The sequence below is a fragment of the Ostrinia furnacalis genome, unplaced genomic scaffold (genome assembly GCF_004193835.3).
Source record: "Ostrinia furnacalis isolate ACB-3 unplaced genomic scaffold, ASM419383v2 OfSCF6054, whole genome shotgun sequence".
NCBI classification, from domain to species: domain Eukaryota; kingdom Metazoa; phylum Arthropoda; class Insecta; order Lepidoptera; family Crambidae; genus Ostrinia; species Ostrinia furnacalis.
This window is the reverse complement of record NW_021136293.1, coordinates 563,377-586,163: the sequence shown is the minus strand read 5'-3', so window position 1 is coordinate 586,163 and position 22,787 is coordinate 563,377. Positions and strand designations below refer to the sequence as shown.

The 22,787-nt window shown below is 36.3% G+C and overlaps 5 protein-coding genes across 11 annotated transcripts in view; 3 read left to right on the top strand and 2 right to left on the bottom strand.

Annotated features, from left to right (window-relative positions):
* Positions 1–2,660, top strand: part of LOC114361889 (protein orai) — a 51,350-nt gene extending 48,690 nt beyond the window's left edge. For 3 of the 4 annotated variants that reach the window (XM_028317105.1, XM_028317104.1, XM_028317106.1), the window contains 2 exons: positions 163–264; positions 715–860. In XM_028317105.1, the coding sequence (XP_028172906.1) occupies positions 163–264; positions 715–860 (248 nt within the window). Of the gene's footprint in view, positions 1–162; positions 265–714; positions 1,480–1,708 lie in introns of those variants that run through there. The other variant, XR_003656634.1, reaches the window with a different exon arrangement.
* A 207-nt stretch (positions 2,661–2,867) lies between these two features.
* LOC114361925 (uncharacterized) lies at positions 2,868–5,357 on the bottom strand. The gene is made up of 3 exons (XM_028317146.1): positions 4,894–5,357; positions 4,474–4,707; positions 2,868–4,080 (listed from the first exon to the last, which is right to left on the bottom strand). The coding sequence occupies exons 1-3, from the start codon at positions 5,181–5,183 to the stop codon at positions 3,909–3,911; spliced, it is 696 nt and encodes a 231-aa protein (XP_028172947.1). The 5' UTR covers positions 5,184–5,357; the 3' UTR covers positions 2,868–3,908.
* A 168-nt stretch (positions 5,358–5,525) lies between these two features.
* Sirt4 (NAD-dependent protein deacylase sirtuin-4) lies at positions 5,526–7,902 on the top strand. Its single transcript, XM_028317145.1, has 4 exons — positions 5,526–5,843; positions 5,980–6,170; positions 6,394–6,621; positions 6,718–7,902. Exons 1-4 carry the CDS (start codon positions 5,666–5,668, stop codon positions 7,042–7,044), a joined length of 924 nt encoding a protein of 307 aa, XP_028172946.1. The 5' UTR covers positions 5,526–5,665; the 3' UTR covers positions 7,045–7,902.
* A 2,516-nt stretch (positions 7,903–10,418) lies between these two features.
* Positions 10,419–17,381, bottom strand: Pp4-19C (protein phosphatase 19C). The gene is made up of 7 exons (XM_028317163.1): positions 17,246–17,381; positions 16,931–17,106; positions 16,393–16,545; positions 16,068–16,186; positions 14,657–14,838; positions 13,815–14,004; positions 10,419–11,997 (listed from the first exon to the last, which is right to left on the bottom strand). Exons 2-7 carry the CDS (start codon positions 17,078–17,080, stop codon positions 11,868–11,870), a joined length of 924 nt encoding a protein of 307 aa, XP_028172964.1. The 5' UTR covers positions 17,081–17,106; positions 17,246–17,381; the 3' UTR covers positions 10,419–11,867.
* Positions 17,382–17,995: 614 nt separating this feature from the next.
* The window catches only part of Flo2 (flotillin-2), a 267,627-nt gene continuing 262,835 nt past the window's right edge, over positions 17,996–22,787 (top strand). Inside the window, exon 1 of one of the 4 annotated variants that reach the window (XM_028317130.1) lies at positions 17,996–18,229. In XM_028317130.1, the coding sequence (XP_028172931.1) occupies positions 18,181–18,229 (49 nt within the window). In that variant the 5' untranslated portion in view covers positions 17,996–18,180. The remainder of the gene's footprint in view (positions 18,230–22,787) is intronic. The other 3 variants (XM_028317129.1, XM_028317131.1, XR_003656637.1) reach the window with 3 other exon arrangements.

Genomic DNA, 22,787 nt, shown 5'->3' with positions numbered 1-22,787 from the left:
CAATTCCCGCCTTAGGCAGTTCGATTTTATCAAGTTATTTATAATTTTCAAAAAAAGATATTCAAGTTTCTTTACTTTGAGTGATACCATCTTGGTGTTCTGCCTGGTTCATACTCATATTTCTTTTAAGTTCTCATGCATCTTTATTCATGTTGTTTCCAGGTCTATTCCTGTTCCTGGTGGAGATTGCGATCTTGTGCTGGGTGAAGTTTTGGGACTACTCATTCGCGGCCGCTACGGCTGCCACCGTCATCGTTATACCAGGTATTTATCGTTACAACCATGTTAAATCGTTATCGCATTCTTCTCCAGCTGGGAAAGATGGTGATCGATTACCATGATAAATCACCAGGCCAGGAAGTCCATTTGCTCCCCTTTTTAAAAAAAATATGGTGATGAAGATGATGCCTCCGATCTGTAAATTTTATTTAGATGTAAGTACCTTTAAACCATCTTGTCATTGGTTTAGATCGTTTCATGCACGAAGACGCGCCCCACCAATTTTTGGTCGAGGGAAGCATGGGGTGCGGGGAGTTTGATCTGAGCGTCACTCATGGATAAAAATTAGCGTGTACCGATAACACTCAAACATTAGCGGAAGAATGGTGGGGCGCGTCTTCGTGGATGAATCGATCTATATTTGGTACTTGTTATGAATATTCCTTGTTTCACGGGATCCAACTGATTTAATATATTTCTGTATCTTCTTTTCAGTGCTAATCGTCTTCGTAGCGTTTGCAATACATTTCTACCACTCACTCGTAGTGCAGAAATGCGAGACGTCAGTCCAGGACATCGAACAGCTGGAAAGCATGAAGCGAGACCTGGACACGGCTACCGTTAAGGTCAACATGTTTTAGGAGTTTTATTACCTAGGACTAGGACATAAGAACTATCTGTGGAGAAAACAAAACCTTGCGGAGACACTGAAACCTGTAGGATCTAAACAGTTGGTCAGGAATTGTAGCATACAGTTCAAAGGCAAAACAAAAACCTAACGCAACAGTGACACAGATGATATAAAATTACAAATAAAAAAATCTCAAGAGTAACACTCAAAATGTAAAGTGTCACGAATATTTTGTAATCTAAATTAAGACGATGGATCTAAAAATCACAACGACTCGAATCGAATTAAATAAAATGGATTTCAAATCCGTTATTGATATTTTAGTTGGTAAGTAAAGCGCGCTTTTTGGGTCTAGTTTCAAAGATATTGAATACCATAAGTGTAACTGGGGTATTCAATATTGTTGCTACTTTTACTGTTTCTTCCATGGAAAGTGATATTGTGATTCATTTTAGGTATAATTACTGCAGGCAGCTAGTTAGTAAATCGTAATTTTGTTAGTCTCAAAGATGTGTTAATTAATTTATGTAAATAAAATAATATTGTTATCTTTTAGTTAAACTTATGTAAAAGACAAACGAATAACTCAAAAATATCATGGTCACTGAATTGATATGTCACATTATAAATCCCAACTAATATTATAAATGCGAAAGTAACTCTGTCTGTCTGTCTGTTACGCTTTCCCGCTTAAACCTCGCAACCGATTTTGATGAAATTTGGCATAGAGATAGTTTGAGTCCCGGGAAAGAACATAGGATAGTTTTTATCCCGGTTTTTGAAACAGGGACGCGCGCGATAAAGTTTTTCTGTGACAGACAAAATTCCACGCGGGCGAAGCCGCGGGCGGAAAGCTAGTTTTTTATAATTATCTTATTCTGAAAATGTAAGAGATTTTATACTTTGTACAACGATCATGTGGTTGACTAGACTACGGATTTTTGCTAATTTAAACAATTGCCTTATGGTTAATTTTATTCTTTAACATGGAATTGAAATTAGATTAAATATTAATTTATGTACTTAGATATTGTGAACGTTTATGTACTCAGTATTTATTATTATTTAAAACAATTTCAAAATGGTGCAAAATTTCTTAGACGTAAGTTATATAGGGTGCTATAAAACACAAAAAATAGTACAATAAAAACAGAATAAAATTGAAAAAGTGGATCTGAAAATGTGTAAAATTCCAGGTCACCAAAGAGTCTTCCAAAATATTGATTTTTTCCATATTAAAAGACTGCGTTAGGGCTTTTAATTTCAGTTCTAGTTTCTTTTAAGAAAATAAATTAATACAATAAACTTAAATTAGGTAATTCATAATGTGCTTACCTAAATGGTGTAGCGATTTATTCTGCTATTCTACGACGAAGTGAGGTGAGATCACTGCGTACGCGCACGCTTTTCGGAACCAAAATTCGCTTAAGAAAAGTAAGAAATAGTACACACAAGTCAATTATACCTTCTTTACCAGATTTTGCGGTAAAGACAAGATTTGACGTCACTAGTTCGCGAATCGCGAAATTTTTGTCTTATTTCTATTGATGATTAATTGTGTCAACTACCACCCCGCGGGTAGATGGCGATGGAGTGTAAAATAACTCTTATGAAGGACTAAACAAGATCGATATTGTGATATTTTGGAAACATGATATTTTAAAATGTGAGTAAAATAAGTTTAATTCTACAGAAGTTATCGCTAGCGGCGATGATGACAATGTATTAATTTATATCATAGTATGTATACCTAGTTAGTTATTCTGACCCATGTGTTGTAATAGTTAAATAAAAGATGATAATGTAATTTGTTAATAAAGTAAAATTTATAATATTCCATCTCAATTCTTTTTTTACCTTTATAACTCATCCTAATTAAAAATAGATCCTTGTAAAGTATGACCTATCTACTAGATAATTTTATATTGAAATCCCGAGAATCCGAGAGAATGACGATTTAGATCAGAGAAAAACCAAAATTTAATCTCCTTTTCACAATTTTATTTCATTTTTCAAGTCAAATATTACAAAAACGATCAGCCTTACAGATTCAATTTAAAAAATACCAGCAAACTTATTACTAGTAAAATAAAGTTGCACCTAAATCAATATTAGGACTATAAGCAGAATATTAATTATGTTAATGAAATAGAAATGGCTTAAAATGCACAAAAACTATTTGTTCTGAAGAAACTACACATTTAAATCTACTAATATCAATGCCTAAGTAGTTTCGGCAAGGGAGAATACATACATTTTAGGGCTTATAAAATAAAATATTTACAATAACAGTAACTTGATGCCAATAAATTGGTGTTAACTAAAACCAATGACTAATTCTTGCACCTTGAAATTTTAATAAGAGCATAATTTTATACAGCTCCCTAAAAACAATATAAATAAACAAAAAGGTGGGAGAGCTAAGTTTATTAGGTACAAGATTTATATTCAGGGATTTGAAACTGGATTAAGTAGATTTATTGTCATCTATAAATTAATCTGAACTTGTAATCCTACAAACAAATGTGTGTTTTGAGTCACATGAAACGAGGGGAAGTCTAAGTTCCTAAGAACATAATTATATTTTGTAAACTTTTTTCAGAATAACTATTTGGCTAAAATAAAACTGAACATCTTTTCTTATCACTGTACTCCACACATAAAACCAAGTTCAGATGTTATAACAGAAAAAAGTGGGTCTCAATAGCAATAGCTGGATAATAATCCAAATTCTAAGTTACTCATAAAGGTGTAAAACTAGTGATATTAAAATTGGGGTCTCAATACCTACATAATTAGATGTTTCATAAGTTCTTAACCTAATAATTATGAGGATTATAATGTATACTGCTGGAAACAACACCTACTACTTCATGAATTGATGAAACTTTCAATTGAATGTGTGTGGAAACTTACAAGTTACAGAGATTGTGAATGTTTTTTAAATTATGAATTTTCTTAGTGATTATGACAATATTCTGATTAATCAATATTTTTAGATGCAAGAGGACTTACGAGTACCTTAAGATTAAAACATTACAATCGTACACTTACAAGATCACATTTCTATGTCCATGCCACTGGAATCTACTAACACACCGTTTCTTCGTTTGGTCTCTACCTCCTCCGATTCCGATTTCTTTTCCTTTTCTTCATCCACTACTTTTAGTTTCGATAGTATGTCTTCTCTGGGCTTCCATACTACTAGAGACATCTGGGGCTTTTCTAACCTGTAAATGAAGTTTAGAAAGTTTACAGTTTGAATCTTATTGGCTAAAGCTAAAAGTCAAAAGTTAAGGTTTAGTTAAGCCAAAAAGGTTTATAAGATTCCATGCTACTGAAGGCAAGTTAATCTGTTGGCCTAAAGCCATTTCAGATGCTTAGGGGGATCATGATATCTGACACCAAGTTGTGACAAGCTGTTATTGCAGTCCACATGATACAAGAAGTGAGTAAAATGTTACAATATTGAGAGAATAGGAAAATCTATAAATAGAATTGCCAATAGGTAAGCACAGAGCTGCATGCATGCTGCCAGACAAAAACAGGAAGTGGAACACAATGAGATAGATGAAAAAAACATAATTCTACCCTTTTTGTACAAATTAAAAATATCTAATTACCTTTCAATAAGTGCTGCAGGTAATAAAGGCTGTTCTTGGATCTTCTTCAGTTCCTCTGACAAAACAATTTTGTGTCCCTTTAATTTGTCACTCAGGCCGGATGTGGAAGGAGCATCCATGTTGATATCCATGAACTCTTCAGCCGCCAGGGAGTGTGGGGTGTACTCGGATGAAATATGAAGGCCATTTAAGTGGGCTGCCATTTTTTCTTCCGTGATCAACTGTTTGGCTGGACTGAAATGATATTATAACGTTTTATTAGTTTTTGAGAGTATGAGTTGGATGGATGGTTGGTTAGGACAACATTGCAATTGCTCAAAGTGAAAGTTGTCTAATACATAAGACTATACAAATTCCTGCTAGTAGTATAATGATTTGAAATTTTCTCCAGACACTAATAATACCAGGAATATCACTTACATCACGGGTTCCACGTCCAAACTCTTCCTTTTGCAATGTATAACAGGTGACATTTTGGGTTCGATCGGAAGAGGCTGCGCTGTGAACTGCACAAGGTGAGGAGGCGAAGACAAGCCCCACGGTAAACCCTGAACGTTCCACGGAGCTCCAGAGGGCGCAGGCATTACATGAGGCCCAGGGTTCTGCTGATTGTACGGCAGAGACGAGGCCAGGGCCTGCTGCGCAAACATCTGCTTAGCAAGCTCATCTGACTGGTTATACGGGTACGCTGAATATCCATAAATGTCCATATTTGTTCACTTTTGTAAGAAAACAAAAAAATAAAGGAAAAAACCGGGGAAAGTCGGAATATTTAACACAAATCGCACTTGAAACGCACAACGAGACAATAACAAATACCAACTGACAGATTAGATTTTTTATTGGGCTTCGTTGGTAATGGAAGAGCAAGGAATGTTCTTGAACATTCGGTGAATAGCGATTTACTGAAAGAATTATTAACTGTTAATAATTAAAAACTACATTTTTTCAAAGGAAAATGAAATAATTAGCTAAATCCAAAGAATTTTGCATGTATTTAATATTATGTAGGATTTTTTAAAATTTAATTTATGAATTGGAGCGTGCGTGCGTAAATTGACAGTGACAGAAAACAGCTGTTCTGTAGTTCTGTATTATTTTCCAATCTTATTAATTTTTTACAAATTTCATCTAATTAGATAAGATATCAGACCAAATTTTGAATTATATTACCTTATTTATTAAGCGTGAAATGTTTCCAGCAGTGCATCGACTTATTTTACCTCACTTTACATCGTGTAAAAGACAAATTGTTTACGTGCCCAAACATAAACCTCCTGAACAAAAAGACTTCGAAAAGCTAAAAGATTTCTTGATAGCAAACGAAAAGATTTTGGTCCTCACTGGCGCTGGAATCTCCACAGAATCTGGTAAATGTTTTTATTGTAAACACATTCAAAAAAGCTCGAATTTTCCCCCCAAATTATTGAATGTCATTCTAGGAATACTACGCAGTAAATTTTTGTTGGAATGAGGATGCTTAACATAATTTTGTAATTTGCTCAGGTATTCCAGACTACAGATCTGAAGAAGTTGGTCTATACGCGCGCAGTAACCATAAGCCAATACAGTACCAAGAATTCATAAAATATCCCAAAGTAAGGCAAAGGTATTGGGCTAGGAACTTCGTTGGATGGCCACGGTTCAGCAAGATAGAACCAAATGCCACACATCTTGCTATTACTAATCTACAAAAGGTTAGTTCATCACACAAATGTGTAAAAAAGCTAATAGGAACATTATTTTACTAAGATGATAAGATCATTGTATGTCTTTGCAAGTTTAGTATAATAGAGCCATTCTTATTCCATTAATATCCAGTTTTGTGTCATCACAGCATCACTGTATACATCTTTAGATGTCAATCATTCTATCTCTAAAACCAATCATAACTTAAGTAAGGCAATTCTAAACTTGCAGATAGGCAAAGTTACAGCTATTGTAACACAAAACGTAGACAGACTCCATCACAAAGCAGGTTCTCATAATGTTGTAGAACTACATGGCACTGGCTACATAGTCAAATGTCTGAAGTGCCCATACGAAATTGACCGAGAGGAACTGCAGAAAGAGCTATTGAAGAACAACCCTGATATGAGAAGTTCCTTCTCCATGATCAGGCCTGATGGTGACGTGGAATTAACACAGGTACAAACAAAACTCATGAAAACTTTCCATTTTGAGTAACCAACTGGTTCTCTCTTTGCATATTTATTTATTCTTATGCATACTTTTATTTTTCAGGAACAAGTGGACAAATTCAGGACTCCTCTATGCCCCAAATGTGAAGGGCCTTTAAAACCAGACATAGTGTTTTTTGGTGACAATGTACCAAAATACAGAGTTGAAAAAGTGAGACATGAAGTTAGTTCAAGTGATGCTGTTTTTGTACTGGGGTCCAGTTTGACTGTGTATTCCAGTTACAGGATAATTTTACAAGCAAAAGAAGAGAATAAGAATGTGGCCATACTAAACATAGGTCCCACAAGAGCTGATGATCTTGTCCATTTAAAAATATCCACAAAATGTGGTGACATTTTACCTGATCTATGCAAGTCTGTGCATAGCTGAAAGTTCAATTATTTGTGTTGGGACAAAGTGCAATCACACCTACCTCTATGATAGTAATATTAGTGTACAGTGTTATCAATAAACTAAAAATAAAATACTGTTGGCATTTCATTTCAATTATTATTGTATAAAAAAAGAAAGGGATACAAAAGTTTTCTTTAGACCAAGAATGTAATCATCATTTTCTTATAATTTTCACAAAAATATTTTCAATCAATGGAATTCATAAAGGATAGTTCTCGTACATGAAACAATGAATAAGAGATGGGTTAAACTTCAAGCAATTCAATATAACCAACGGTGAAACTTGACACAATCATATAAACCATCTAAGTTCGCAACATGAATAATATTATAGCATTTTTAATGTATCTAAAAACCAGTCATGAAAATCAACAGTTTATGTTCCATGGATAAGGAATCAGTTTTTCTCAAAACTTTTTTGTTTGAATTGACTAACAAGTAATACCTACTATGTTTTCATTAAAGCACAAAACGGTTCAATAATGGTTAAAAAATCTAGTTTGCACTTATTTCTAACAATTTCATCAAAGGCATGTTGAGGCTACCAATCAACTTCTTTTTATGACTTGTCAGTAAAAGTTTCTTCAAACTTATGGCTATACTTGGTGTAGACACTTGTGTACTAATACTCTTTCACTAAATCTTAATTACTGCTAATGTCGTAGCTAGGTACTCAAAACTCAATTATCATCATAAGTAATATTAACTGTATGGTTGTAATTCATTAAAAATGTCATCACTTATTTTGTCAAAATATGAATGAACAGTAGATTTACTTATCAACTAAGAATGGTTTTCTGCAAAATTCAAGACTTTTATTTCTAAGATCCTAATGATGCGACTACAAGTATAGAATTATGTTCCACTTTCTTTGGTCAAAATATAGTTACAGGGATCAATATGTTTAGTAAGTTTATACAAAAAACTGCATTTTGTCATAATGACATAATATCGCACCATTATGTAATACATTTAAACTATTTATTGGAAAAAACAAAGCACTAAGGCTATATACATCTTTCTGCCGATTTATCTTAGTCGTTTCCGAAGTCTAGACATTTTAATATTGACATCATTTAAATACTTATTTCACTATTTAGACAGATTAGCAGAATTTTACTGATTGAGCGAGCATATCACCATAATGTTAACAATCCAAGTCGGTTATATTTTGAGGACTTCCGTTTTAAACATCTAATTCTATAAAACAATGTCAATCAATGTTCCATTTGATATATTTGTCAGTTTTATAAGTAATAATAATTTATGTATGAGCAACATTGTTAATTAACAATGGCTCCTGAACACTTGATATTTGTAATTTCTTATATTTAAATAGTTGTATAGAAGACTTAAATAACTAAATATAGAAGACTTAAAATGACTAACGGAACTTAAATGACAAAAACGCTAACCTTTTCACCTTCCATAAAACACAAAAAGGCATTTTAAAAGCCTGTCATTTAATATCTTTATGTACAGTATAATTAGGGCAGTGTTAAAACGTGTGGTATTTAGTTAATTATTTAAATATTTGCTACTGAAAAAGATCTATCGTATTCATTGCTCATTTGCCTAAATATATCCGAGTTAACTTCGATTTTAACATCTTACTAATAACTTATAACCAGTAATTAGCACTTAAATTAATTAATCAATGATTTAGTTCATACATTATTCGACTATCAGTGCAGTGATTTTAAAAAATCTTGAGTAGACTTCATTTAAGTCGATGGCAAATCAAGCTATACACTGTAAAGTCCGCTCGCTGAGTAGATAGAATTTCGTCCAATGATCCCAAGCTACCCAACCTTATCGCTCGTGCGTAATTATATTGCTATCGCGCTCATATACTCACTGCGGCCGCCTGTCGCACAGTCGCGACAGCAGTAAAATTACGCACGAGCGATAAGGATGGGTACCTTGGGGTCATTGGACAAAATTCTATCTGCTCGGCGACCGGACTTTACCATCTTAAGTGCTTGTAATAGGTACTGTTATGCAACAATAATGCATAGAACGATATGCTGTCGACAGTAAATAATTTAAAGTATGAACTAAACCACTGAGGTATTGAAAACTACGAGGCATTTAAGTTATCGACAATATCACTTAACAAACACATGTACAAACGGATTACGCTCTACATTTTAGTAGCTTGACTTAGGCTAGAAAAACTATCATACTGAAACTTTAAAGGTTGTTCAACAATACAAGAAAGAAAGCCATTACATAATATTTCAACATATTGAGATTTGGTTATTTGTTTCAAATTAAAATTACATTGCAAAGGATTTGGGAATTATTTATACAAGAAAATCATTCGCAAAATGGTAAAGGTCACATGGTCATTATTGTGCTGATTACTAACTATAATACTTGATTGATGCAATCAAATTATTAATTATATCTTCAATGCTAATTAAACATAATTATGTGCACTTATCGGGAAAGGGTAGTAATTAATCCTAACCTACTGCTAACCTCAGCCAAGCGATAGATGATCAGAACTTTGTTTGTACATAAAAAACAGCATAAGTTACTGCAAATATGTATGTTACAAAGTTCCAATAGTAACAATATTTGATTCTGAAATGGGGCATTTGGTTCGATTATCTGGCTATTATAAAATGTAAGTACTTATGTCTCTAATTAGGCCAGATTCCTATCACAAACAAAATACAGTATCAATACAAAGATTTGCCATATCTATGAGAGCGAAAGTTCTATCAACTGTGTGACCAGCATCAAGTGTTATCAAATTAAGCGATCTGTGCATTTTCCTCCAAAAATATGGCACATATTGAAATAATAATTATACAGAATGTGGTTTTGTAAAACAACCCCCATCTCAGGGGTGATAGTACACATGAAAGTAATTACAAGAAAAATATAAATAAAATTTTAACGATTACTTTAATACCGAAAAACCTTGTTCAAACGTTTCCTAAAACTTTCGAGACGGCGCTTGTTACCGCCCGCACCACCAGTGCCGTAACTAGCCTTTTATGCGCCCGGTGCGAGCTTTTTCAAAACTGCGCCCTTGAAAAATGCTCTAACCAGTCTCTGACAATAAAAAGCACAGATTAGAGAGTATGTCTAAAAGTGGACAAATGTGCATAAAAAAATTTAACCTTTTTGAATAAAAAGTAACCTTCTACGGGGGGGGGTTGCGTGCGGAGCGATTGTGTAAGGTTGTTCATGGATGGAAAATGAATACAATTGATCATCAATCATTTACCTAAATTCGAAATTTTGACCATTCCATGAATTCCATAATTCTTCTACAATTTCTGAAAAATCATCTAAAAGTAACCTTTTCATTAGTGTAACCTAAAAGTAACCTTCTGGCAACACTGCGGCTATACCGTTCTGACGCGTCGTCACGTCACGACACATCAGACAAATATAAAACCACCTTTACAAGTGTTGTTGTTTCAAGATCGTTTGAAAAATGCCATATAGATATAGATAGTACAGAGGGCGCGTCTATACCATATTCGCAATAAAACAAAATGTACCTACTAACTACCATGCATGAAACAAAACTAGATACTGGTCTGGTCATTTCTGCGCCCCTCCAGGGTCTGCGCCCTGTGCCTGGGCACCGCTGGCACCGCCCTAGTTACGGCACTGCGCACCACCGCCGCGGGCCCATACCATTTTCCTTATTTCATGGATTTTCCATGAAAATTTAAAATCTTTTTTTGGCATCAGTGTCGTGTATATTACCACCTATGAGATGGGCGTTGTTGTACAAAACCATTCCTTGTATTTCATCTTCGAAGATCATACTATTGGAACTTTGTGTCGTACACACTCAAACGCATTCCTCGTTACACTTAGCAGTCTTAAAATCACAATAAAAATATTTCCACATTGAAATGTTTTGTCACTACAATAACCGTAATACTTTAGCCGGCCGCGCGGGGGGCTTACACACAGAAAAAAGGGCGCTTGTACACAACCCACTGGCGAACAAGGGCGCTTTTACACCAGGGTAGGTGCGAAAGCGTTTATACGCAGCGCAATGGGGCGCGAAAGCGCTTTTGATTAAGCGCCTAGTAGGACGTGAGGGCGCTTGTACACATCTCAGGGCGCACAGGGCGCTTGTAAACAGCTCAACAGAGCACGAAGGCGTTTTTGCACAGCCGAGGCGTGCCCGTAGTCGCTTTTACACAGCCTAGCCTAGCTAGACGCAAAACGCAGCCGAATGGGAATGGCAACCGATAACGGTTTTAGATAGGCCCGGCCCAGTAGGGCCCGAGGGCGGTTTTAGATAGCCCAGTGGGACGCAAGGGCGCTTGTACACAACTCAGGAGAGGTAATGAGGACACATCATAACCCAAGAAAGTTGAACTCAATCCAAGGGAACAATAGGGGCAGTTTAATATTCCTCACTAAGCCACGGGTTGCACAATATTTGTAATGATTCTATGCAAGCTTAGTGAGAATGTGTCTTCTATTGATTTCAAATTTTTATTGATTTAAACGAATTTTGGTCCACTTGCCGCCACTTTAACCTTATCAATCAACTTTAACCTTATCAATCAACTTTTAGGCTATGTCAGGGTGAATTAGCCCTTATAACCATAGCAGGAGTAGCACACTATTTAACTTTAGATCCACACCAATCACTACCACCAGCAGCAGTTTGGAGTTGACACTAGATTTGAAGGTTGGCAATTCGTAAATGTTTTGGCGCGAATGATATGGGCTTGAACACTGAGGTAAACCTCACAGTTTCGCTTTTGCCCGCGGCCGGCTGGCTACGGTCGGTTCGTCTATTGTACGGAACATTATAAGAAGTAATCGGCCTGCGGTTTTTTGGAAGGCACGCCTCGAGACTCCTGCGGCGCGGCTTCAAATATCGTGAACTCGCGTTGGAGGTTTTCGTTCAGTTCTAATATCGCAGCTACGTTGCCGCATCTGTAATGAGAAAATGCAACTAAAAACCTGTTCTTATTGTGGATGGGATAGCGATAAACTGACTGTACGATATCACTAGTTTTCAAGCTGTAGATCCTGGATACACAAGAGTTGGAGCGGTGGTAACGAGAGGTGGAAATAGTCCCGTACTTTACTTAAGTCTTAAGTTAGATAAAGCCTAATGCAATGGCATTTGCCACACGAACCTGTAGCAGTAGTTTGGTACAAACCACACAGTGAGGACGATCTCGTTGAAGTGCCACTTGTAGCCCTCCATAACTAAAGTCCGGTCGCCGAGTAGATAGAATTTCGTCCAATGACCACAAGCTACCCATCCTTATCACTTGCACGTAATTATATTGCTGTCGCGACTGTGCGACGGGCGGCCGCAGTGAGTGTGCGAGCGCGACAGCAATATAATTTAGACGCGAGCGATTAGGATGGGTAGCTTGGGGTCATTGGACGAAATTCTAACTGCTCGGCGACCGCACTTTAGCTGGTGGGCCCGGCAGATCATCTCAATATCGTTGGACACGCTAAACTGAGCCTAATGCAACGGTATTAAGTGTCAGTTTTCCACGTGCGTGTAGCAATAGTTGGGGGCAGACCACACGGTGAGGACAGTCTCGTTGAAGTGCCACTTGTAGCCCTCCATAACTAGTTGATGGGCCCGGCAGATCAAGTATGTCTTTGGACACGCTAAACAGCGCTTAAAGTAAAAGCATTAAGTGTCAGTTTCCCACGTACCTGTAGCAATAGTTGGGGGCAGACCACACAGTCTCGTTGAAGTGCCACTTGTAGCCCTCCATAACTAGCTGATGGGCCCGGGATATCAAGTCTATGTCCTTGGAAACACTAAACAGCGCTTAAAGTAAAAGCATTAAGTGTCAGTTTCCCACGTACCTGTAGCAATAGTTGGGGGCAGACCACACGGTGAGGACAGTCTCGTTGAAGTGCCACTTGTAGCCCTCCATAACTAAAGTCCGGTCGTCGAGTAGATAGAATTTCGTCCAATGATCACAAGCTACCCATCCTTATCACTTACACGTAATTATATTGCTGTCGCGACTGTGCGACGGGCGGCCGCAGTGAGTGTGCGAGCGCGATAGCAATATAATTTACACGCGAGCGATAAGGATGGGTAGCTTGGAGTCATTGGACGAAATTCTAACTGCTCGGCGACCGCACTTTAGCTGGTGGGCCCGGCAGATCATCTCAATGTCGTTGGACACGCTAAACTGAGCCTAATGCAACGGTATTAAGTGTCAGTTTTCCACGTGCGTGTAGCAATAGTTAGGGGCAGACCACACAGTGTGGACGGTCTCGTTGAAGTGCCACTTGTTCGTTCGTTTCAGCCGAAAGACGTCCACTGCTGGACAAAGGCCTCCCCAAGGATTTCCACAAAGACCGGTCCTGCGCCGCTTGCATCCAGGTACTTCCCGCGACCTTCACCAGATCGTCGGTCCACCTAGTGGGAGGCCTGCCCACGCTACGTCTTCCAGCTCGTGGTCGCCACTCAAGAACTTTCCTGCCCCAGCGGCCACTTGTAGCCCTCCATAACTAGCTGATGGGCCCGGCATATCATGTCCATGTCGTTGGACAAGTTAAACAGCGCTTAAAGTGACGGTATTAAGTGTCAGTTTTCCACGTACCTGTAGCAATAGTTGGGGGCAGACCACACAGTGAGGACGGTCTCGTTGAAGTGCCACTTGTAGCCCTCCATAACTAGCTGATGGGTCCGGCATATCAAGTCTATGTCCTTGGACACGCTAAACAGTGCATAAAGTAAAAGCATTAAGTGTCAGTTTCCCACGTACCTGTAGCAATAGTTGGGGGCAGACCACACAGTGAGGACGGTCTCGTTGAAGTGCCACTTGTAGCCCTCCATAACTAGCTGATGGGCCCGGCATATCATGTCGATATCGTTGGACACGTTGAATTGGGCTACCACGTCGGATCCGAATAAGTAGCCCGCGCCTCTGGGGGACACGCCCCAGCCTTGTGTGTCTGGAAAATTGTTATAGATATTTAGGCTGAGTTGCACCATCTTACTTTAACTTTGACAAACGTCAAAAATCTGTCAAACTCCATACAAAAAAGCACCGGTTATTGTTAATGTTACAGTTAAAATGAGGTGGTCCAACTCAGCCTTAGAGTACAGGTCAGCTGTAACTATCGTGATTACTAACTGGCACAACAATCCCTGAGTGTATTTCTTTTGAAGTAAATTATCATGATAGATTTGATCTGTCACAAAATCATTATCGCGCGTCTTGCGATTAACGTAGTCGTCACAACTAGGGTTGCCAGGTCCAAAAACACAAAAGCCGGACTCCTTCATTTGGCCGGACAACCTTTAGTGTCATAGCTCATCATCGGTCGTCCAACATCCTGATGCGTGCGCTTCGTAGCTTCGTATTATTCTGTCAGCCAAATAAAAAGCCTAACAAAAGCCGGACAGGCCGGACAACACAATATTTGGCTGGACAATACCGTAAAAAGCAACCCTAGTCACAACTAATTATTTTAGATAGATCATTCAATTCATCTCTAATTAAATTTTGATAAAGATTGACAAAGGGGTTCAGACATCAATTTCAAAGCACAACTAGGTATTGACGTCAAGTCTATTTTAAATAAAGAATCAAATTATTCATACCTTCAGGGTCACTCCAAAGCAGGTCGCACATAGGCCCGTCGTGTGGCACCTCCTGTTTGCGATCGATGGTGCGGATCTGGTCTAGCGTCTGTATCGAGGGGCTGAGCCCCCCGTGCACGCAGAATATCCGCCCGTCAATGATCGCAGACAAGGACAGATAGTCAAATATTTCTGTGCAGTACCTGGGTGAATCATTTTGTTGATTATTGAAATCACTTTGATAGTTTTGTTGCATATTTCGACCTAATGCCGACGCGTGCAGATCGCCATTGCGCGACCTGTCATTGACCTATAATCGCCCCGGCGATGGCGATTTGAACGCGTTGGTGTGGTTTAAGCTTAAACATTGGGAATCTTATATGGTTGAATTAGGTACCAGTTTGTAAGAAAAATAATGATATAGCTAGATTTGACATACTGAATAAAAATTGTAATGTACAAAACTGTTAAAATCTTAAACTATATGATCTTTCAGTTTCAACAATTAGAAGCGATATGTTTGATCGTCTCTTAAACAGAGTAGTTGTGGTTGCATTCGGGCTTGACAGTTAACAAAAGGGTAACTTACGTTAGCTGATGATTTTGTAAGATTTTAAATAGCATCAAGTTGTAAAGTTGACATTGAAAAACATAGCACATTAGCCTTCAGCAGTTTAGCCAACAATGTTGCATCAATGAACAATAATTGGCATGTGCAGTTTTATTATTTTCTTATCAATCTGATAATGAACGTATGGAATAAGAATAAGAATGTCTTTATTCAGCATAATTATCATTTAAGGTATACAAAGCAAGAGTAAGTACATAAAAAAACATAAAAACATAACAGACAATAAATAAAAACATATGCTGAATAGGCGCCCGCTCAGCAAAAATCGCGACATGACACAAACGTCATGCCGAGAAGCTGGTTTTCAGCGGGAACCAATTCGTGATGAGGGTTGCGCGCCCTTCTGGTTAAGACCTGTGGCCGAGACGGTTTAATCAGACAGTTACAGACAGGTTAAAGGCAAGCTACAATCTGGTGACACAGTCCCTGTCTCGTCTGTGACACAGTGAGCCAGGTCGGTCTACTGGCCATAAGGGCGCGCAATAGGGGGCGTGGTAGTCGATAAAAATTACAAGTAAATTCAAAAGAGACAATGATAAATTTTCGGCTGGTTGTCATGGTCTACCTACATCTTCAACAAGCGCTATTCTCCTTATGGCATTATATATATTATATATGGCATTCATATTTATGTGCATCGGAGAATTCTAGCAGAAAAACTTAGGTTGTGAGTCTAGTTGACTCTAACAATTAGCAATTTCTATGCAAGTTAGGCAATTTAGGTAAATAAACTTCTAAATTCTACATCAAAATGTTTACTGATATCTTAAAATAAGTCTTAGTGATTTTAAGGAAACTCACCTCCAAACTGTGATTGATCCATATTTTCTGAGACATTCATCGTAAAAACCATAAACCTGTGTAATTTGTCTTGATTCGTGATTGCCACGGATTAATGTGATTCTGTCTGGATAACGTACCTACAAATAACAAGAAATAACATTATTAAATGGTTTAAATATTTAATCCATGTATCATCATGCTGAAGTAAGAATACCCAAACTATTACTTTCTACTTTGTGTATAATAAATGTGCCAAATAGGAAACTAGTCAGTTGGCAAAGAAATGATGATGAGCCAACACTGTTATAAAACAAACTGTGTTACAAATATAAATTCTACTAACTTTCAATGCCAATAATAGTAAGAAAGTCTCCACAGAATAGAAGCCTCGGTCTACAAAGTCTCCCATAAATAAGTAATTGGTTTCAGGAACATCTCCGCCAACTTTGAACAGTTCTTTCAAGTCGTAGAACTGGCCATGAATGTCACCGCACACCTAAAATAACAGAAATACGTTTAGAAATAGGCACTGGTACATTTATTGTCCCGAAGCAGTGGTAGGGTTAATACTGGGATGTTTAAAAGTGCTTTTATTTATAGTTACATTTGTGAAAACAAATGAGTTTTATGAGTGTTTTTTAAATAGCCATCCTTTGTGTGAAACCAGTCTTGAAGATACTATTTTGCAGTAAGTTGTTCAAGCTTGGAATGATAATGAATGAATCATTGATCAAAGTTAATCAAATGACAAACCAAAACATTGATTGACCCTTATTACCTAACCTTTTTAGTAACTAACAACATAGATGGTGTAATTATGATGTTATTGGCTTGAACAAACAAGGAAATTAGCAAAAATCACCAGCTGATATCGTAATTACCGTCACAGGGGAATCCACGCGCTGTACATTGCTTTCTTCGACGAGAATTTCACGAGCCTTTGCACATAAAGCCTTAACCTCGGCTTCCATTATAATCTCACATCTCTTCAGCTGCTCAATTTGACGATCCAGATCACTTGTGTCCGACATTCTGCTACTTAGTTCAAACGGTAAATCTGCAAACACATCAAAATAGTGGGTAACAAGCTCAGCATCTCAATTAATCATTCATGCCTTCGTAGCAATTCTGTGACTAATAGACGACTGCCGTGACACACTGATGTTGTAACTTGAAGTGCAATTAATGTTACTTACAATTATCTAACTTTTGAGCTCCTGTGTATGATCGTCAAGCATCAGCAACTTGAATTATTTCATCAAACAATCACAATCAATCCGCCATTTACAACCACCACAACGTGAATTCAAAAGGCGCGTTCACACACAGTGTAGCACAGAAAAGATATCAAATAATCTTACTACCATAGACAATTTCTTAATAATGGAAATGAAAACTAGATGGCGTTATATGCAAACTGCGATTCACACGTAAAAACATTTAAATGAAAAACCAAATTCGTAGGCAGTAGCGGCGGCGTAAGGGGGGGGGGGGGATGTAGGGGTAAGATTGTGAAGAAGCACAAAAATGTGATCTAAGTAAAACTAAACTCTGAGCTTTATTCTATATGAAACACAGAGATAACTTTAGACCTTTAAAAGTTTTTGTAACACAGCCCCATGACGTCCACTGCTGGACAAAGGCCCACTTTTATTCATTTTGCTCTTTTAGGGTTATTTTAATCATTTTGCTCGTTCATAATATTTTTTTCTAAATTAGCGAAATCTCTTGGAGGGTAGAGGAACTGCAAAGTTTTTTTTTCTAACTCTGCGTGCCAAGTGTAGATAGTTTAGCCTCTGGTTTAGCCAAGCTTGGCGTTCTTTATTTTTATGGTGAAGTGACAGCTGGAAGAATCATCGCTCATTGGTTTATCAGTTGTCAGTCAGAAATCATAGACGCCTTTTTAACCAATAGGAGTAGCGTATATTTGTTTATCTTCTCGCTCATTGGATGACTAAAAGCTAATATTAGTATTTTTTCCTTGCGAGATAGACACTTGTTTTGTAAAGGCGCCTTCTGCAAATGAGTGTTTGTATTAGAATTGGGGTGTATTAATTATTGATTTATAAATATTAAAATACCAATATTTAGTGAATCTATTGTGTTGTGTATTGTGCTGCAAGATCCAACAATGGGCAATATCCACACCGTCGGCCCTAACGAGGCACTGATAGTTTCAGGTAAGCTAGAGATAAAATCGATTATTTTCCTCATATTTTATGTGTTACTGTAGAAAAACAGGATATAAACCTATTAAAAACGTATTATACCTACTGTTAGGTGTAGTGGAATGTGTTTTAGTTGTAACCTGTTGTTTCTAATATGAAAGACAAGGTTAAAAGATTTTTTGTTTACATCAGTCTACCAGGTAGATTTAAGAGCCATTTCACAAAAATATTCCGCGCGAATTTAGGTAAAAGCTGTCAACGCAACGTCAAAAGAGTAAAAAGAACGCTGAAATGGACAAAAAAAACTTGAGCCGTGACCGTATTAAGACTTGATTTAAGTTATTAATTTTAAGGTAGAATGAGGTATTCAAAATTGATTAATTAATTTAAATTTTTAATAGAGTTTATTAAGTCTTTTATATTTCAATTCATAATGAAACACGAACAGGTATAATATGTAAAATANGGGCACTGTGAATTAAGCAAAAGAGTTTTAGTAAATCCGTTTCATTAATGGTCAACAACAAGGATCGACCTATCTTTCGCAGTTATTAAATAATCTCTGGGTGTTGCTTAAGATAGTAATTCATGCTTCCAAAATCTTAGAAATTCGCACGAAAATGTAAAATGGCTCTTAAATCCAAGGACATTGTAAAATTACGTTTAATTTAGGATAAATTATCAGCTCTAGAGCTTGAATGAGTTGTGACGAATATAGTACTAAGGCTGTTACCAACCAGTTTATTGTTTAAGAATATTTTAAATTGAACTTAAATAAAATAATCTGTTATTCATTCAGATCCTACTTTTATTATTTAAACTAAAAATCTTACCAGGAAACATACCTACTATTAGCAATAATTTAGACTGATGTAGTGGCACTCAATATGTGATTCATGTTCCCTACGATAGATGATTCACATAATGTGGTGCAATGAAGTAGAACATTCAAGGGATTGCTATTAAAGATAAGATTGTTCGTTATGTTGTGGCGCATGCTGAAATTTTGATAACCTATTGATAAGCCTTACAGAGACAAGCATCCAAAGATAATAAAATAATCATTATGAAAAAAAAATATTTGAAGATGCCTACTTTATTTTCTAAACTCTGCATTTATCTGTATCTGTATGGAAAATATTCAAGTAAGACATTTTCAAAGAATCTTATAGACATTTTTAAAGAATCTTATTATCTTATCTCAATCTAAACTCATATAGGTACCTAAATATGCATCTCAGGTGCAGGAAATAAAAAAAAACCATTAAATAAATTTTACTTAAACCAAATGTTCATTATAATTTTTCTTCATAACTTTCAATAACGGTCCACACATTTGGTTTTAAAAATAATTTAATTTCTCCCACTCAACTTTTTTATCAATAAAATTAATGAAAGTACAGAATTACCTATTCAGTATGTTACTTTCAGTTTGTAAACTATATTTATTTTATAATATCCTTCTAACAATTTTGAACGCTGAATGAAAATTTCACATTTATTATTATAAGTCAGTCCATATTCAAGATTTCCAAGTACATTCAATTTCTTTTTTTTTTGTCTTGTGTTAACTTGAAACCAATTTGAAATTAAAATTTTACTTATTTATTATTATTAATATTTTTAAATAATAAAAAAAAACAACAGTTTTATGTGCTTATTTATCTGTCAATAATGTATTATGAATATTTGCAATTTTTTATTTCAATGACGTCATGGTGTATCAATACTAATATCTCGTCGCTCAGTCGTCCCATTCCCGTCGGGAATGAGGTCAACTGGCGGATCAAATGTGATTAGACTAATTTAAAAATAGGTGCGGCCATATTGCTTTTGTTTTTGGCTTTGCCACTTAGTAGGGGAGAGTTCGGTATATTGTACCGCCGGGTAAATTGTACCACCCTCATATTTTGTAAAGTTTTTATTGAATGGCTGTAATTGCAACACTCAGCGATACACAACTAAAATCAATTAATATCGGCCATGTGGTTTTTGCCGTGACAACAAACACGTGTGTTTTATTTTGAAAAGTATTTTTTCATTGTTTTCAAGTAACTTTTGACAATACATGTTTAGTTTGTAATTTTGTTAAATTTAATCACAGGGTGTTTCTAATATATTATTTAGAAGCGTAAGTTAGTGCGGATTACAATTATTTGAAACATTTTTCGGCATTTATAAGCTATATTTTTTACCGATTTTTTAAAATCACTATCACCTAGTCGGCTAAATTGTACCACATCAAGTTGTATGGAACTTTACCAAAGGATTTTAAAATTTTTTTTAGTTAATAATATTTTGAAGTTTTATTAGCGTAGTTATGTTTGAATAACAATAAATGAAAGCAAAAGACTGGCAAAGTAGATTAGTTACAAGTGTGCGTTACGATAATTGGAATTACAAAACTTGTACTCAAAATCATGATAACGTGTAAAACAATATCGATTGTCTATGTTGTTAACTACTGTTCCTTTTCGTTTCCTAATTTGTTAAGAATGTATCGTATAATATTTTGCCATAGTTTTTTTATAGGCTTGAAATTGATTGAAATCCAATTTAGTAACCCTGTGGTACAAATTATCGAACCGGTTGGCTAAATTGGACCGAAGCTCTGAACTCGTACTTTGTTGATTTGTGATAAATTTACAACAATCATGTTAATTAATACTTATGAAATAGTAAGTTGAATAATGTATCTTTTATTATATACCATGGACATTAGCAAAAACAAAAGAAAACTATGTGTAAAATGGGATTGAAAAAAACTGGTCCAAATTAGCGGACTCTCCCTTAAATTGCACTTAATTGCCGCCTGTCGTGGACTACGACCGTATTTTCCCATCTAGGAACGTTATTATTAAAGTTACAAACTTTTGCCTGAGGCTTCTCTGTGTGGCGTATACGCACGCACTCTCGTAAAATCTTTTGCATATTTTTATTTCACTTCAAACTCCGAAAACAAACTAGATCTATAAAGTTTAATATAAATAAATGAATAATGCATCCTTTATGTATCTATTTCCCTTTTTTCTTGCAATTAAGTCTTGTCCTTTTCTTTCGTGTATGATTTTTTTAAGACATGTGGCGATATCTCGCTATTCAGTTAGTGTGTCTAATGGTTTACAATTTACTTTTTATCGTTATTTTATCAGTTCCTAAGCTATTTGCTCGGATAGTTTGGAATCGTTATTGGTGTGTCTAAGATAGGACACTATTTATTTTGTTTGATATAGATACATAGCAGGTAGCACTCACCTGTTTATCGAGCGTCAATGAAATACATAGCGATTTCCTTATCGATTTTCAAGATACATAGTTGATATTTCTTACATTCCGATGAAAATATTTCGTTACGTTTTGTTGCGTTGAAAGGCGTCATCTTATCTTATCACTAGAAATGTCTATTTTGAGCTTTGTTGACAAAAGTGGCAATACAGATTGTAAAATGTTTCCGCGCAGACAAATTAGGGAATTGCCCTATTAAACAGACAATAAAACATCGGTCAGACTATCCTACGAGTAGGCACCTATAAATCCGATACCAATTCCATTGCCCTAATATTTTGGAAATTAAAGAGAAACGCTTAATTCTTGTTACTTTATGTGACAGTAATCGACAAATATCCAAACTAAACGTGCATAAGCCTAACTGACTGAAGGCTATATGCTAATATTATATTGTTTAGGAAAATAACCCATTCCATCACTAACATAATAAATATTCATAAACTATCGTATGGAGTTGATACGGACCGTGTCCTAGCTGACGTATTGCGGTGGTTGACTTGTGAAACACAAGTTGTGCCAATGTGCGAAATATTTTACGGGCGCTAAAAAACTTTTGGTAGCGGCAGAGTAAATACAAATGAGTAGGTTATCTTCATAGAAACGCACCGAGCGCGGTTTGTATGTGAGCGCGCCAATACGTATGCGGCGTATCTATGAAGATAACCTACTCATTTGTATTTACTCTGGTAGCGGCCTGCGTCCAGCGCCTTCCTGCTACCTTTATGATGTCGTCGGTCCACCCAAGGTAGCAGGAAGGCGCTGGACGCAGGCCGCTACCAACCGGGCATCATGGAAAACATTGGGGGAGGCCTACGTTCAGCAGTGGACGTCCTATGGCTGAGATTATGATGATGATAATGAAAAAACTTTTATGAAAGTACTATAAAATTCTGAAAAATGCCATTACGGTAAAATAATTGAATTGTATTTCTAGTCGATATAAATTTTCTAAGCTAATTGGACTTTAGAATATGCCACGGAATAAACCTATTTCTATGCTCCTTGTTTGTATTGATAGGAAACTACGAGCAACCATTATTTATTTAAGAACTACACGTAGTCAATACAATAAAACTATACACGTTACATATCATTGTGAACTATAATGATGGTTGCTTTTGTTACAATGACTCTATGGAGGCCACAGATTGACTGACTCCACGTATAGACCACAGGACATCAGACTATACATATTTGTTGCAAAATTAACCCTAATACAACTGTATAAGATGCCACAGTGTTAAGCTTGGTGTGCTCGTCTGAACATGCAGATTAATAAAAT